Source organism: Eleutherodactylus coqui, chromosome 1, assembly GCF_035609145.1.
Source record: "Eleutherodactylus coqui strain aEleCoq1 chromosome 1, aEleCoq1.hap1, whole genome shotgun sequence".
NCBI lineage: Eukaryota > Metazoa > Chordata > Amphibia > Anura > Eleutherodactylidae > Eleutherodactylus > Eleutherodactylus coqui.
This window is the reverse complement of record NC_089837.1, coordinates 372,942,814-372,961,310: the sequence shown is the minus strand read 5'-3', so window position 1 is coordinate 372,961,310 and position 18,497 is coordinate 372,942,814. Positions and strand designations below refer to the sequence as shown.

At 39.8% G+C, this 18,497-nt stretch overlaps 1 protein-coding gene across 1 annotated transcript in view; it reads right to left on the bottom strand.

Moving 5' to 3' along the window:
* Nucleotides 1-18,497, bottom strand: part of ZPLD1 (zona pellucida like domain containing 1) — a 121,762-nt gene that overhangs the window by 62,795 nt on the left and 40,470 nt on the right. The window contains exons 4-7 of the mRNA XM_066578643.1: nt 12,182-12,254; nt 7,601-7,698; nt 4,861-4,941; nt 1,476-1,647 (exon numbers count right to left, since the gene is read on the bottom strand). Of these exons, the coding sequence (XP_066434740.1) occupies nt 1,476-1,647; nt 4,861-4,941; nt 7,601-7,698; nt 12,182-12,254 (424 nt within the window). The remainder of the gene's footprint in view (nt 1-1,475; nt 1,648-4,860; nt 4,942-7,600; nt 7,699-12,181; nt 12,255-18,497) is intronic.

Genomic DNA, 18,497 nt, shown 5'->3' with positions numbered 1-18,497 from the left:
AAACCCAGCTATGGCCCTATTAAACCTAAATTCTGATCAACTGTCTCATATGTGTACCCCCTTGCTACATGTTCTGGTAGCTGCCAGATTACCTATAGCTCAATCCTGAAATGGTAACTCTATCTCTTCTATAACAGACATAAGGCAGATAACAATAATGGCTGGCTCAAATATATGTACCTCTGCGCATCTAACAGAAACAAAACATTTGTGAAAAATTGGGATATCTCGATCCAAAGTCATTTCTGCTACTTGCCAAAATCCTATCTGCTTTGATTGCTCTTCCCACCCGTTCTTTTTTTTCTCTTTTCTTTAATGTGCTGATTGATGGCTTGATCCAAGAGTTTTTCAGTTTTTTGTTTTGTAGTTCTATTATCCCTAAATTGCACAATATAACCTCTGTATAAGAAATTTTGAGATTACTAATTTGCTATTTGTTTATTATTATTGTACCTTCAATGGAAAACCTTTTCAATAAAAATTGAACGTTCAAATCAATATTTGCTATGACCAGCCTTTGCTGTCTAAGCAGCCTCAATTCTTTTAAGTTCACTTGCACACAGTTTTTGAAAAAACTTGGCCAGGTAGTTTTTTCATACATCTTAGAGACTTAACAACAGATCTTCTGTGAATGTAGGCATGCTCAAATCCTTCTGTCTCTTCATGTAATCACAGACAGACTGGATGATGTTGAGATCAGGGCTCTGTGGGGCCAAATCATCACTTCCAGGACTCCCTGTTCTTCTTTACACTGAAGACAGTTGTTAATGACATTTATTTATGTTTGGGGTCGTTGCCCAGGTGTATAAATTTGTAGTCAGATGCCTTCTATTTTTCTTAAAAAATCTTATTTTGCACATTTTTTTTTCTACACATGCCTAACATTTTTGCACAGTACTGTATATCTTTATAAAGTGCCCATATGACAATAGCTTTATAAAACATTATGAAATGGAGCATACCACCATTTTTTATGCAGAAAACATGAGAAAAAACTTCAATGTTCCAGGTTTTGGGCATAGTATTATGAATCAGTACAACTCAGTTTTGTAATCTGGCCATGTGCTAGGGCCTTTATTGTGTAGAAGATCACAACTGTTATACAGCTATAACTTTAATAGCTTAATCTCTGAAGATGAATGTAGATACTTTTCTGGTTTTGTAAATAACAACAAATAACTTTTTGTGACGTTTCACGAAGTCTATATTTTTTGAAAGGTAACATTGTTGACTTTCTAATTTTGTTCTTTAAAACTTCCAAACTTTACAACACTGTACATGACTGCTATTATAATATTCTTTAAAAGGTAATTGTAGATTCAGCAAAAATGAGCTCACAGCAAAAAATAGTGTGCTATGCCAAAAAGCAGACAAGGCTCAATACCCATAAACTGTATACCAGTGTAGTTTAAAAAAAACACAATTCAACACTTTTCATGCTTTCTTCATAACTGGATAATAGTTTCTGTACTTACAGGTGTCAAATACTGGCAGTCATCTGATCGGCACAATTTTGTTACGCAGTGCAAGAAAACAGTGGACATTTTCTGGTTTTTATGTTTGACAAACCGGAACACTTCAAAGGAAAATCTCCCCATTTGACTTTTGCCATTTTCAAAAATAGTTGTCTGTGGGTCTTTATCACAGCTTTAAATATAAGATTAACGGCACATTAGTAATTACGTTTTTTTTTGTTAGTGAAGAAATAAAGCATTTATTATAAGCATTTACTTTAGTAGTGTTTCATCAAGCAAGTACCCATGAAATTGCTATATAAATGATTAGTGATGAGCGGTTAATGGATTAAGCAGTTTGTGTCGGGATCATGGTGAATCCCACTCCACTAAAGTCAATGGAAGTAAAAATCGGGTTCACTAGTTTGCCCTTCAGAAGGTCTTCAATGCAGCCAAAGCCCCCCCCCCGCCAAAAAAAAAATGCACAGAAATGCAGTCATACATCTGGGGAACACTGTGTTCTTCCCAGAAATTGGTAAAAAATAGTGGTGTGAGAGTCACTCATAGCAGAGGGCTGTCACTGAAAACAAAAGAAAGCCCAAATAAGGTCTCCGGGATCAAAAATTAAGATTAGGGAATCAGCAGGTGTTGTGCTTGTTTTAAAATCAATGTAATACATTTTTAAAGGGCAAATTCTACCAAGTATGAAAAAAGAACAGCACAGGCTTCTCCAGGGTACAGTTGTAGGACTACTAAAAAACATACCAAGCTAAGCAACAGGTGTCCTACTTTTGCATAGGAGAAATTATACCAATTGAACAGAACAGCCAAAGACGGGCCTTCTCTAAGGAACAGCTGTTTTGCTATATAAAATTTCGTCAAGAGAGACAGCAGGTATGGTGCTTGTTTTAAAAGCAATGCCATAAATGTTGCAAAGGATAAATTCTACTAGTTAAACAGAACACTCAAGCATGGCCTTCTTCAAGGAACAGCTGTAGAGCACGACCACCAGCAACATTACCTTGAGGACAGAGTGTGCTCCTAATAGAAACATGAGAGCCATAGCTCTGTGTTTCGATATTGAGATATTTTTCATTTGAATGGGCAAAAGATGGTTCGGCATCAATGCATTCAATGTCTTGGTCTTCTTTCTGGTTGTTTAGACTGCCTTGTTGACATCCGTGACCCTGAATGGTTAAAAAGCTCCTCATACTGATCCATGTGGCCTGCTTTGGAGTGTGCAGGGGATTTGGCCCAGATACAGTACAGGGTGAATGCTAATGGTTGACTGGTGCAGACTGATTGCTGTGTTGCTACAACTAAGAGGACAGAGGAGGTGGTGGTAGTTGAGACATGCTGTGTCATCCACTCTCTGACCTGTTCTACGCGCTGTATATATAATGCACAGGTAGAGCCATTTCTTAAGGTCAATTTATAAAGGAAGAGCTGTCGGACAGCATGTCTCAGTAATGCTTGCTCCAGTACTGTTTCGCACGATTGAGTATCACTTGCATTGCTCACAACGCTGCCAGAATGGAGGTGGAGTGGGCCAGGCATCGTTTTCCCCCTGTCCGCCTCTATGTACAGTTCAATTCTTGTTTAATCATTCATGCATTTCCATGGGACGATTATCATTCATATTCCCGTGGGAGTGCTGGAATTTCGATTCTGAATGATAATCATCCCATGTAAAAGGATTATAAGGAAAGGCAGTGGTCTTACTATGCCTTCTGAAGAATGTGGAGCTGCTGATTTACTAGAAGCTGCTTACAGTGCCAACTTATCCCATCTTCTTCCACCTCCACCATCATCACTACCGACACGTCCCCTACCCCTTGCTTTGTTTTTTAAAAAAAATGTTTTTTTTTTATTTAATTACTTTTTTGGTTTACTTTTTAGTTTATGCAACTCCTCACCTAACTTTGTGGTTTTCAGAAAACCACAGATAGGTGATTAAGGCCTGTGACCAGACTCGTGACTTTGAAGTCTGAGACCTCTAATATGCACTGTCTTTTGTTGTTTCCCCGTTTTCAGTTTCTCTTTGTTTGATATTCAGAAAATACACTGCCATTGACTACGCAGCAATCTCAGGGTGGCACAATGTGTGAGAACAGAAGGTCATAGAGTATAGCTTGTATATTGTGAACCGTCCCTGTTTTGCAACTCATAATTTAATTATCCTTACCTCACAGGAAGCTGCGTAAGGCTTGTAAAATTATTTGTAGTGGCTGGACTCATGACTTTGAACATCTGAGGCTGCTAACACGCACTATGTCTTTTTCTGTTTCACTGTTTGGGCTTCTTCTTGTTTTATATTCTGAAAAGCACTGACAACTAACCAGGCCACAATCCTTGGGCAGCACAATATGCGAGAACAGAAGGCCAGAAAGTATATACTGAAGATTCTGAACTGGTCCTGTTTTGTAGTGTAATTTAATTCCTCTCACCCCACAGGTAACTGTGTAACGCCTGTAAATATTTTATAGTGGCCAGACTTGTGACCTTGAACAACATCTAAGGTTACAAACAGAACTGTAGAATTCACCATCCCAAAGAGTAATTTGTCTGTCTGCTGTGCTGCGTTATATGGTGGCAGCAGCAGTAGAAATATGCGCTCTGCAGAATGTATTTCCCAATGTATAGACCACATTTTGTATAGGGATATAATGTGATGCAACTTCTTTCTCTGGTCTCTCCAATACAACCCCATTCATTTTTGTGCTGGTATGCAAGTTTTCGCACCATATCCTCTTCAGAATATCTCTCCCTATAAGAATAGACCACGTTTTGTATGAGCATATAAATGTGATGCAGCTTCTTTAACCTATGCTCAGTTGTAAAATTGCAACTGGTTAAACTGTACCTGTTATATATGGCTAGGTTATCTCATGCAGGTGTCCAATGAAACTGCTGCCCATATACCAGAGACACATTTGGTGACATTATCAAGGCTCCTTGGCTGCTGATTGGCTTCCCTCTGACCTCTGTAGCAGGCATTTTGTGAAATCCGATTTTTCCATAATTTTTGCCAAAAATTTGGGTCTGACTTACCCTGTCAGATTTGGCGAAAATTGGGACAATTTTACTGCCCAGCCAATCATGACGAGTAACTATCTAAAGTATGTAAAAATTTGGTACTTTCGTAATTGGTTCTTGATCTCAGAGTCTTGGGAAAAAGTAGATAGAATTGTTCACATGTTTGTGCTAATAAATGCTATTATATGGATGAGCTAAAAACATTGATATGTATGCACATATATTGAGTCTATAATAGCATAAATAGGCACACATGGAAACAAATATTTTTCTTTTCCCCCAGCTATAAACAAATATATAAGAAAATTCACAATATTCTACCGAATAGCTGTTACATATTTAGTATCTTTCATTTTAATATCATTATTACCTGAGGAATAGATCATATCTGATGTCCTCATTTGGATTACCAGAAGGTGTTGTATAACAATAGTCCATTAAAACATTCCACCTACGGTAATAAATCATAAAGACGATGATAGTCAGAGTGAGAAATAGCAAAGCACTTCCTCCTAGAAGGCTCTATACTGCCCAGACCTGATTCCCTTATTGCTCCTTGGGAGTATTTAATTGTCAATTGGCGCCTTTTACTGTTCAAAGCTGCAGAGGATCACTGATATAGTGTCGAACGATTGTTAGTACGATTGTTCATCCTCATACTTGGCAGCACATCTCCCTGTAAACAAGGGAAATGTACTGACCAGTAATCATTTTTATGCCAACATATAAGATATAATCAGCCAAAAAACAAGCCTTGGCTCATTTGTTGGCTGCTCACTGGCACATTTAGACAAGCCAACAACAAGGTGAACATGGGTTAATGTTTGTGCCTATTCATTGGCCAATGTAAAATGACCTTTAGTCTGGGGACTGAATTATTTTTAGATCTGGTCTGATTTGGAGATCTGCTTGGGGTCTGAATTAATTTGGAGGGCTGCGTTTAGGACATGAATTATTTGGGGGGCTCTGGTCTGGGATCTGCATTAGTTTGAGATTATGGGCCCGTTTGATTTAAATTTAGGGGTTTGTCAAGTAATTTTATCTGGGGTGTAAATTAATTTGGTGGGTTTATGAATCTAGGATCTGAATTAATATGTGTACTTACGTAGTGAGTCTGTGCAACTATGTGTGCAAGTAAATATAACAAATCTAACAACAACATTTACTTGCATTTAGAAGATGTTTTGCACTCATAAAGGTGAAGTGTATTACATTTAAACTTCAGATGCCAAAGACAAACGTGTTATGGCTGGAGCTAAAGGGGTTGTAGCACAATAGATTTTTATCACTGATCCACAGGATCGGTGATAAAAGTGTGATTAGTGAGGGCCTAACCACTGAGACCCCCACTGATCCTGAGAATGGAGGTCTCATGTTTCCCTCTTCTCATCACTCCAGTTTTGCTGTACCCACCTGCATTAGCGTCAGATTGAATGGAGTGGTGGTTGCACATGAGCGGCGCCACTCCATTTATTTCAGTAAGGCTGACAGGTAGTGAGACATCTACCAATCAGACATTTATCACATATTCTATTCATAGGTGCTAAATGTTTATTGTGATACAACCCTTTTAAGGGTAGGTACCACATGTACCAGAAATGCTGTGTATTTTCCAGGCAGATTACAATACCAGCAATGTGGATAAGATCTGAATACATCTCATTCAAATATTTTTCCACACAAAAATTGACCTGATGTGCAGATTTTGAATTTTGACATTTCTGCTTCAGATTTTCACCACAGATTTCACCTCTTTCAATAAATATGGCCGTGCTTGTTGAATATTTTGGGCGACTTGCCATTTCTCTTGCGTCTGACAGACCAAGAAAACAGTCTTGGAGCCCAAAATACGTATGCTACTCCCGATATTTTGAAATGCAAGTTAAAAAATGAGAACTTGGATAGTTTTCCTCTGAGACACTTTGGTACGTGAGGCCCAGTGAATATATAATGTTTGAAGATACAAAAGCAATAATTTCATTTTGATATTTGTAATCAATGTTTCTGATTCTTTGCATTTTAAATAGTGAGCCTTTTTGTTAGAAAAACACTCAATGGACAAATTACAACATCTGATCTGAATGATATTTTTTAAACTGTTGCTGTAGATTATTTCATGCATTCTATTTTGGGTTCTGTGAATGGTCACATGTACAGTTTTTATAATTCATCTCTTTCCTATTTTTCAGATATATAGACTTATTTTAGAAGTATAATTCAAAGGGTACTTCTCAAAAATCTCAAAACACCTATTTTTGGTCAAAATCTAGACACTTTTCTATTTCTGGTACTGCAGGAAAAACTGCATAGCTATGATATTAAAAGGGATGTACATTAATACCAAGACTAGTCATAGCATGACAATTTCATCATCAAGTTGGTATTTGCAAAATGAAGCAGCCCTGGCAACTTTCCAACGATGATCCTTAGCTGTAAAATAAAGTTGCCTTTATGCTTTGTCAGTTCTGTTGAGTTGCCTTAGCATTTGGATGTCATTTTTAAAAAAGTTAAATAGAGCCCATATACAGTATGAATTACATGCTATTGATAGTTCTTGGTTACTTTTATGCATTAATGTGCTGACATATATTATCACAATATGTTAACTAGAGATGAGCGAGCGTACTCGGAAAAGCACTACTCGCTCGAGTAATTTGCTTTATCCGAGTATCGCTGTGCTCGTCCCTGAAGATTCGGGTGCCGCTGTGGCTGACAGGTGAGTCGCAGCGGGGAGCAGGGGAGAGCGGGCGGGAGAGAGGGAGAGAAAGATCTCCCCTCCGTTCCTCCCCGCTCTCCCCTGCAGCTCCCCGCTCCGTGCCGGCACCCGAATCTTCAGGGACGAGCACAGCGATACTCGGATAAAGCAAATTACTCGAGCGAGTAGTGCTTTTCCGAGTACGCTCGCTCATCTCTAATGTTAACAAGATTAGACTTTGTTAAAATATTCAGGTATCTTTGGATGTTTAATAACTCTGAGTCTTATCTTGGCTTTATTTATAAGAAGTGACATCTATGCATATTCTTCATCTACACAGAGTGTTTTGTGATTCATTCATATGCAAGGACAAACGACAAAAAAGCAGGAATAATAAAAGGCGTTCTTCATATACCGTCCGTCAAGGTTGGTTGCTCTCACTGCCGCATATATTTTGGTTTTCAATGGCAATCCAGTGCTTGGAATTAGCAATTGCTGGCTGTAGGTTGAATCCTGTAATAGTACACAGTATTGATATGAATTAATCTTCAGAATTAAGGGAAAGTTAGCTCTGCTAAGCAATGTATGCCAATCAATAATAGGCATTGTTCTTAATAGAATAAAGTATAGTATCAGAGATTAGGATGATTGTGGGTATGCTGGCATGTAGTTTTTTCCTTGGTGTTAGCTTATTATTCACGCTTAAAATAAATGTCTATATTGTAAAAGGTCATGTAGCACGATGCTTTATTGAATTTTGGCTTGCATTCCCTTTATTTCCTTGACAGTTATTACTAATTATAAAGTGCTTTATACTTAGATAGTGTATCTAGTTCTTTCATGTAATAGTCACCAGGGGGTTCACAACTTCCTAGGGGCTCCAACTGTCTATTGATGGAGCTACAATAAAATAGCAGAAAACCGGCATCTTGCTGTCAACATTGGCAGTGATATACAGAATGTAATCTATTACGTTAACAAAGGAATACAAGGTTTCTGCAGAGCTACAAGGATAGTGAACATTCAGTATTTTGAGAAACTCCAATTATAAATAAGCTTCCGATAAATGTACTAGCAAACATTGCTGAACATATAAGGCCACTTTCACCTGTCAGTATTTTACATCAGTATTTGTAAGGCAAATGGATCCAAAATACAGAAAAGATGCACATCTTTAAATTATAGTTTTTTTCTGGAAGTTCCACTCCTGGTATTGGCTTACAAATACTGATGCAAAATACTGACCAAAATACTGTAGTGTGAAAGTGGCCTTAGGCCTCGGTCACACGGACGTTTTTTGGTCCAATTTGCAGACGCACTTGCGATCTGCAGATATATAGTCCCAATGCATCGCAATGGGAGCAGGCACATGTCCGCTTTTTATGCGGATGTGCGATAAATTATAGGACACAACGATTCGCAGATCGCTCCTATCTGTGTTCTGCGCAAATTGGTGTTCTATATATGCACTAAATGGGGCCGGCGGCAGCAGCGCCAACCCCATTGAGAACATGTACTAAAGATCGTTCTCCTCTCAGAGAAGAACGATGTTCACCCATTGAATTCAATGGAGCCGGCAATACAGCCGGCTCCATTGAAAGCAATGAGCTGCTGGCAAGCGCTGTATGAACTTTCGGGGAAGGGCTTAAAATATAAGCCCTTCCCTGAAAAGCATCCTGAAAATGTGTAAAAATAAAAAAAAAAATGTATACTTACCTTTTTGCTGCAGCCGGAGTTCAGCTGCGTCCGGCCGGCAGTTCTCCTGAACTGCTTTCTGTAGTATTCAGCAGGCGGGGATTTAAAATCCCTGCCTGCTGAATGGGCTGCCTCTGATTGGTCACAGCCCTCAGCCAATCAGAGGCAGCACTCACTCACCCATTCATGAATTCATGAATGGGTGAGTGAGTGCTGCCTCTGATTGGCTGAGCGTAGGGACCAATCAGAGGCAGCTCTGAGCTATTGAATGACAGCTGAGAGCTGCCTCTGATTGGTCCCTGCTCTCAGCCAATCAGAGGCATTGCCGGCTCCATTGAATTCAATGGGCGAACATCGTTCTCCTCTGCCACAGCTGTGCCCCAGCTGTGGCAGAGGATAGCGGGCCCTTTCGCTGAAAACGCTGCTAGGTGCAGAATTTTCGGTGAATCGTCAGCCTCGGTCACGCGATTTGCGGATGCACATCCGTTATGCGATCCGCAAATCACGCAAAAAAATGCCCGTCTGAACGAGGCCTTAGGCCTTAGTCAGATGGGCGTTTTTTCGCGTGATTTGCGCATGCGCATGCGTCCGGCGATTTTTTTAAAACCATTGCTTTGCAATGGTATCGGACACATGAGCGCTTTTTATGCTCTCGTCCGATAAATTATAGAACAGAAATCGCAGATCGCACCGCTGAGCCAATCAGGGGGCAGGTCTGTCTCACACCCCCTTCACACCCACTGCAGGCCGGCCGCGCGGAACTCCGGCTGCCGGGAGCAGGAGAGTATATATATTTTTTTTATTTTAACACTTTTCTGGATGAATTGCAGGGAAGGGCTTATATATTTAAGCCCTTCCCGACAATTCATCCCACACTCGCCCGCAGCGCATTGCTTTTAATGGAGCCGGCTGTATTGCCGGCTCCATTGAATGCAATGCGCTGGACAGCTCCGGCCCGTTTCTAATGAAACGCGGCTAGGAGCAGATTTTCGGGCACCGGTCACGCGATTTGCGGATGCGCATCCGTCATGCGATCCGCAAATCGCACAAAAAAACGCCCGTCTGACTAAGGCCTTATACTGTATATTTGTAGTTGAACTATTCTAAAGAGCAGTATACAGGGAGATGAATTATGTGCAATGTGAAAATACATCCATATGCCAATATTTACTAAAACAGGCACATTTTACTCTAGCAAAGGTGGAGAAAGCAGTTGGCAAAGTTTGTGAAAAATTTCTTTAAAACATATGCACTTTTAATACATTTGGTGTATTTTGATGTCTCAGTCAAAAAAATCTCTCTACATGTCTAATGGCACAGGTAGACTTGTGCCATACAGTAAATCTGTGCTATTAAGGGAGCAAAATCACAGACTATTGTGCTAACTTTTTAAGAAAACATATCACTGCACAGGAAAAAATCAACTCAAATATCACTACCAGCAGCATTATTTTCTTATATACTAAAACAAAGACATACAAGGGCGGGTACAAACATCCCTTCCCAGCAGAACGCAATATGGAGGAGCATTGCACAATTGCAAAATACTAATGAGCAACCACTTACCACGTTTCCCCAAAATAAGACACTGTCTTATTATAATTTTTGCCCCAAAAGAGGCACAGCGTCTTATTTTCAGGGGGTGTCTTATACTCACCTACCAGTTGCCGTCTGGGTCCCTCCCAATGGGATGTCTTTCAATGAATGATTGTGATTGGTTCATCAAGCGCTGGCTCTGATTGGCTGAGGTGGAGCTCCTAAACCCATCAGAGCAATCGCTTGTTGGAGGCGGGGTATTCAAGCCCCGTCACCAGCAAGAGATGCTCCGTCAGCATTAAGGACTGCACGGAAGCCAGCCGGAGTGCCGCAGCCCAGCGGGAGGGACCCGGACGGCAACTGCTAGGTGAGTATTGCTTTTTTTGTGAAATAGTGTAGCTAGGGCTTATTTTCAGGGTAGGGCTTATATTTCAAGCTCCCCCTAAATGAGGTAGGGCTTATTATTGGGATATTTCTTATTTACGGGAAAACATTGTACTACATATTGAGGAGTAGAGGGGTGATGGTTCCTTAATATTACATTTGTACATAGATAAGGCATACAAAGGGTGCAAAGTACCACTGATATGTGCAGTGCACCGTGCAGGCTACAAACGTTTATCGCACTACACATATCAGTGGGACTTTGCACGCTCTGTATTCCTTATCTATGTACAAGTATAACACTAAGGGGCCACTACCCCTAATATGTGGTACGTTTGTGAGTGGTTGTTCATTAGTATTTTGCACTTGTCAATTCTCTTCCATATAGCAATCAACCTGTCTGCATTCTGCTGGGAAGTGGTATTTGTACGTGTCCTTGAATATCTTTGTATTAGTATATAAGTAAATATGGCTGCTGACTGATATTTCAGTTAATTTGTCTCTTTGTAGTGATATTTTTGTAAATTTTAGTGTAGGGACTGCACAAGATAAAAGGAACCCTTGACAGGGGTTGCGAGTTTACATATTTTGGCCAAAATATTAACTATTTATCAGTATTCATCATTATTTTTGCAGTAAGCAGTCTGGCTTTAAATGTTGAGAGAGCCCCGATTGTCAGTCCAGTGTGGTTCACTTTGAGAGCAACCCGCTGGACTGAATTGTATGTGGTGTCATTAATAGGTTATAAGCCTGCATGGTACAGTACATGTATCAGTGGGCCTGACAACCTTTGTATGCCTTATGTACGCCACTTTGTATGCCACTCCCCCCAATTTTCCATAGGTGTGTGAGTGGTTGCTCATCAGTATCTTGCACTTGTGCAATGCTCATCCCTATGGCAATCTACCTGTCTGCACTGTGTTGAGCAGTGATGTTTGTACCTACCCTTATGTATCTTTGTGTTAGTACATTGGCAAAAATATAGCCACTGGCAGCGATATTTGAACTTTTTTTAAAAGTGACATTTTACACCAAAACCTGGGTAAATACATTCATTAATATGGACTATTTTAGCTACACTGCATCACAGGATGTGATATGATGAAGTAACCTATGAGGTGCAAGATGTCATCTAGTAGCTTTTGCAGTCATAGACTCAATTATATATAAGACTAAGAACCAATATTTCTATTGCAGTTGTTTGTGTTTTCTGTTTTCCTAGTTGGCCAGAGAAAACACCACAATGTAGTTATGATTCAGTCGCTTTCTCCTTAGTAAATTTAAAATGCCACACACAATATTTTATATTGTACGGGAACACAGCAAGTGGTGACTACAAAGTACAATGCATAAAACAAGCCAGCATATTGTTTCTACTTACATTATAGAGTAGTAAATTCAAGGTGCTGATGAATGTTCCATTCCCATCTCTAACAGAAATAGCAGCTGAAGATCTGGATGGATAATTTAAATTATATTGTGTTAAAATGACATTGTACTAATGCAATAATGAACATTACTTTTAGTATTTAGCTTGGTCTGCTTACAGATTAAATACATCTTATTTCTGTCTTCTGCATATTTTATGTCAATACAATATAACCACTTTTATGTATAACTAAAGCATATGAAAGGATACAATAAAAATGTCATTGTAAAAATAGTCTGGACTTCACGTTTTGGCAGACCGAATTTAACATGTCAACACTCACAATGGGATTTGATGATCATACGTTAAATACTATGATTTCAGATGGTAATGCGGCTGCAAACTTATTAAATTAGTGATTGAACAATGAGATATTTTTGCAATTATGCCTGGGGTTTTATTGAAAGATTGCGATACAAAGGACCTTTGCATATTGAAAATCATTTTGCAAGGTGATCAGCGCATTTTTAAAAGCTGCAGTTAATTGTTAACAATGTCTATCAGGAAGACATGTTAAAACATTAATAGTGAATGATCCTGAATTTGTGGTTGCTAACAGCTTTGTTGCACTGAATGATGTTGACAGTAAAAGACAGTGAAGGTAAGCTACCAAAAAATATATATAAAAGGCCATTTAGTGCACATGACAAATATGAAAACAGTTCTCAAATGTTACTGTAATTCTTTGCTAAGTTATCAGTGCTGTAATTTGCAGGCCCAAATCCTCCAGCTGCACAACTGCTACATCCACATGAAATGAGTTGTTCTGATTTCTCTCACTATTATTATAGGGGCATATTATGGATTCAAACTATTACTCTTGTTAAAGGAATTGTACCAGGATCATAATTTGCTAAAAAAATAGGGTCTCACCTCTGAGAACCTCACTGAACCTGAAAACAAGGGTCCTGTGTCCTCCATCTTCCTCATTACAGGGTTAGTGCACTAGCCACACTGAGGAAGAGACTGAATGGAGTACTGATTGCACAAGCACGCTGATGCTCAATTCACTTTCAATGGGACTGCAGAAATAGCCAAGCAGCAAACATTTGGATATTGCCATTCGTACCATTGAAATGAATGGAGTGCCAACTGCGTATAGTCAGCCAGTGATGTAGCGTGGGGGAAGAAAGCGACCCCACAGTGACAGGCAAAGGTGGATACGGGAATATAAACACACAGCTTGACTTGCAGTCATGATAAAAACTAAGTACATGCTATTTGAATTCTATGGGTTTTATGTATCAGGATATAATTAAAAAAAAAACACCTGGTCTTTTTAGGAGGCCTTAAAATTAAGCAAATGTAGCCTCAGATGAACAATAACACATGACAAATTATAGCATATCATTATTTGTTTAACAAAAACTAGGCAAAAATGCAGAAGCAGTGTGTGAAAAATTAAGTACACCCATACTGCTTTCATGACTGAGTAAGTAGCAGCCAGTTGCTAATAATCGAATGCTCCTGATTAACTGCTTACCTGACTATCAGCAAGTGTGACCACCTCTATAAAAGCAGCAATTTTGTCAATTTGCTCATCTGGAGCCTTTCATGCATGTATTAGCACAATGCTAAGGAGGAAAGACATCAGCAGTGGTCTTAGAGAAGCAATTGTTGCTATCAATTTGGGAAGGATCATAAGATCATTTCCAAACATTTTTAAGTCCATCATTCCACAGTGAGTAAATGATTGACAAGCGGATATAAGTGCAACATTCAATACAGTTGACAATCTTTCCAGGAGTGGATGTCCCAGTAAATTTACCCCAAGGTCAGACCATGCAATTCTCAGAGAAACTGCAAAAAAAAATTAAGAGCTACATCTCAGACTCTAAAGGCCTCAGCATATTAAGTGTTCAAGTTTATGTCAGTACAATTAGTAAAAGACTGAACAATTACTGAGGTTCTGAACAAAGCACTGAACTTTGCTGTCAGCTACAGGTTTTACCATAGGGATAGGTTTTTATCTCAATGGTAAGGGTGCAGCTGTGCTGGGGGGAGAAGATGGCTAGAAGGTTGGAGAAGTGTTTAAACTAGGGACTGCGGGAGGAGGGCAATCACATGGATAGAACGGAAGATAGTGTAGACAGTGGCCTGGGACTAAGTAATGATAATGGGGGTGGAGTGGTGAGGGGTTAGTACAGTTAGAACTGACAAAATAGTTAATAGGGATACACTTTAAATAAAAAATGACCAAAAGCTTCTAAAATGTATGGTGATTTATTCTAGAAGTCTGACCAACTAAGTAGATGAACTGGAAGTAATAATGTCTGAGCAAAGCTAAGACATAGTGCGAGTAACAGAGACCTGGTTGGATGAAAGCTGTGACTGGGCAGTGAACTTACAGGGTTACAGTCTGTTCAGAAGGGATCCTAAACACAGGAAATGAGGAGTGGCTTGTAAAAACAAGGTTAAAGCCCACATCAAATAGAGGAAAGAAGGTTTCTACACCAAGTCATGGTTACTTAAGAGGAACCGAGGAATAAAATGTGTACACACATAGAGGAGCATTAGTTTCTCCTCAGACTGCATGTACCGATGTCCCTCTGCAGAATGTGCCACCCCTCTCATTCTCCTCACTTTTTACCCTTAAAGGTAATACCCCTTTTTATTCAAATTTAACCCCAAACTGGAAGTTGTAGCCCTTTCTTAGCCTTTAAGGCATGCTCCATCCCTGCAGTTCAGAGCCGCTTCCTTATGTACTTTACAGCCTTTCAGTATATGCACATAGAGGTCAGTTAGATTGTTCTTAGTATATGCACATAGAGGTGAGGTAGATTCTCCTTAGTATATATACATAGAGGTCAGTTAGATTGTTGTGCCAAATGTAACACTTCTCCAACACAGGGAAGTTACATTACATAGGGGTGCACTTGCTTTTGCACTTAGCATTGAATAATAGGGTTGTGATCCATTTACTTTTCCTATTTAGGGTCTAAAGCATGCTCACATCAAATTTCACATTTGTATGACACCGGGAAGTTAGAGAATTAGTGACGAGTCAGTCAGTGAGTCACTCACTCAGTCAGTGAGGGCTTTCACCTTTATATATATAGATGACACAAAGTAATTTGTTATTTGTAATTGTTCATTTGAGTTTGTTTTTATCTGAAGTGCCAAGGACCAGATGTTTTATAATTAAGCACATATATGTAAAACCATATGACTCAAAGATGGTGCACTTAGTTTTTCCTAAATTGTATTTTTTGTTGCTCCTGGTTTACAGCCAATTTATACCCCATGACTGCTTTCACAATTCTGCAACCTTCAAAGCTGAAATCTTCCACTACACTAGGAAATACCCTATATATCCCAGGCACTATGCACCAATCCAATCTAGAGAACATTAGCTATCCTATTGTAGTACAAGAGCTCTACTAAGCTACTAGGCTGGATTTCCATGCTGCAGTAACTGAATCCATCCGAACTTCTGCCTACCTGTGGCAATGTAAGGGGGTCTGGATGAAACTTTTTCAGTGAGAAGGCGTTTATATTTTTCTTGTGTTAAAAAACTGTTTTGGACTACAACTGTTCTTTTAAGTGTTTTGCTACCATGGTTGTTGGGTAAAACAGCGTGATGGTGAAGAGTAAGTTTTGGTGGGTGTTACCATAATAATAGGTGGCCCTAAAGATTTATAAAAACTCAAAGAGAACGGAAGTGATGCAGTAGCTATTAGCTAGGTAGAAGAATGAGGAAAGAGTCCTGAGGGCTACCACACATTGAATTGATTGCTGAACTGAGCACGGAAACTGATAGTAAGGAGCAATTTATTCCATGATGAACCCCTGTATGATCCGCTGCACTGCCCGACAGCTGGTGATCATCATACAGATAAAAAGATAAAAGCTACCGGTGTTTCTGCTGATGTTACTCATTATTAAAGTTCTGTTAAACAAGCAAGCATGTGGTTGGTCCAAGAATAAATACCAGACAGTCATATGGTGCCCAGGCAGACCCGTGACTAGACCTTCTCTAAGCATTTCCTGGTGGTCCAGAGGAAACAAATACAAGTTATCCCAATGGTCTCCTCCACAGTAAGTCTACAGAAGTCCTGTTTGAGGGCTGCCCTGCTAGGGAGGCCTTTCAGCAGTCAAAGGCCACATGATCTTGCTGGCATTATCGTGCTTCCATTGGCTGCTATGAGTGTGTGGGGTTTTAGACACATATGGTTACTACAGCATGGAAATGATGTGTTTGGGAAGGAACTTGTTGACATATTCCAAAAGAGATCAGCAGAATACTGAATATTGAATACTATCAGCTGTTACTCAAGAATAGTGAAAAAGGTAATGGAATAATATGTACAAAATTATTGTACTCCTTACATAAATGGCAAAAGTGCAGGTCAGATACACTGATAAAGTATCTCACCCATTTATCAGGTGAACTGACCATACTATGTCACTTTTGCCAGTTCATTGAAGTTTATAGGGAATTTGTCACAATATTTATGCTGTTTTATCTGAAGGCAGAGTGAACTAGTAAGAGTCCTTAAAGGAGATGTCCCGCGCCAAAACGGGTTTTTTTTTTTTAAACCCCCCCCCCGTTCGGCGCGAGACAACCCCGATGCAGGGGTTAAAAAAACCACCCGCACAGCGCTTACCTGAATCCCGGCGGTCCGGCGTCTTCATACTCACCTGCTGAAGATGGCCGCCGGGATCCTCTGCCTCCGTGGACCGCAGCTCTTCTGTGCGGTCCACTGCCGATTCCAGCCTCCTGATTGGCTGGAATCGGCACGTGACGGGGCGGAGCTACACGGAGCCGCTCTCTGGCACGAGCGGCTCCATAGAAGACTGCTGAAGACCCGGACTGCGCAAGCGCGGCTAATTTGGCCATCGGAGGCCAAAAATTAGTCGGCTCCATGGGAACGAGGACGCTAGCAACGGAGCAGGTAAGTAAAAAACTTTTTATAACTTCTGTATGGCTCATAATTAATGCACAATGTATATTACAAAGTGCATTATTATGGCCATACAGAAGTGTATAGACCCACTTGCTGCCTCGGGACATCTCCTTTAAGGGCAGCAGGGTTACTTAAATTTTAAGCAGCTGTAATTTTCATACAATCAATGTTTATCTCCTGCAGTGTGAGCATAGTAAGTAGTCCTCTCAATAGTTTGCTCATATTGTGTGCTCTGGAATGTTCATGAGCTATAGCTGCCCTGCCCCAACTACAGAGGACATGGGAACATCAGATTTCATGAGTATCCTGGACTGTTTGCTGCAGAAGGGTAATAGTGATTTTATGAAAAGTATTACTGCTAGAAACATAAATGATCCAGCTCTGCATTCAGGTACTAGTTTATGCTGCCCTCAGACAGGGAAGTATTAGCATGGTGCCAGATTCTCTTTAATTTGGTGATACATTTCACCTTGTCATACCTAGTGTTTTTGTATCAGTGTGACCTTTGCTACTTAATATTTCACTTGATCTTTATATCCAGACTTATACATACTGTTTCATTTGTTTGAATGCTTCATAAAAAAGCCTCACGTTTATAATATTTTTAATGTGCTTTACATAAAATTTTAAACTTTTATTTAGGATTAAATAGTCTATGACTCTACTTTCTGTAGGTTGGCAATTAAGTATTGGGTTTCTCTCTATTACTGTTGTATACTATGGGGAATGGTATGAACTTAAAGAACTATTCTCATTTTAGCTTTTTCATGGCCAAGATGGGAAAACCTGTCTGCTCTGTTCAAAACACCTATTTTCAAGATGAGCGTTGAGCGCAGCAGTGTTTCTGTAGCTCCTATTGAAGTGAATGGCAGTTACGGAAACAACATAGCACACTACGTAATACTGTTCCATCAATCCCATTCACTTCAATGAGAGCTAAAGAAACAGTATTGAACTAAGTGCTTGGCTCTTTCTGTAGGCTCTGGCTAGGTGGCTGGTAGTCATGACAGCTGTGGCATCTATGAAAAAAGCTTAGATGGGAATAAGCCATCAATATATGATCAGCCCAGCCCCCATATCTAAACTCTGCCTTATGAAGCATATTGTGTTGATATTGCTTCCTTTGTTTAAGGGCCCATGCAAATGGCCATATCACAGTTACATTTTGTAAGTAACCATAATAGAGCTTCCATAGAGGTGTACAAGCCCTTTACTGTACCTCTGTATGCCATCAATTTCATATACTGCCATTTAGAGCTTTTTTCTGACAGATTCCATAAAGACCCCCCAAAATCATGTCATGCTTCATCAGATTCCTTAGTTACAGAATATATCCATTCACAAAGAGTCAGACGGGGCCT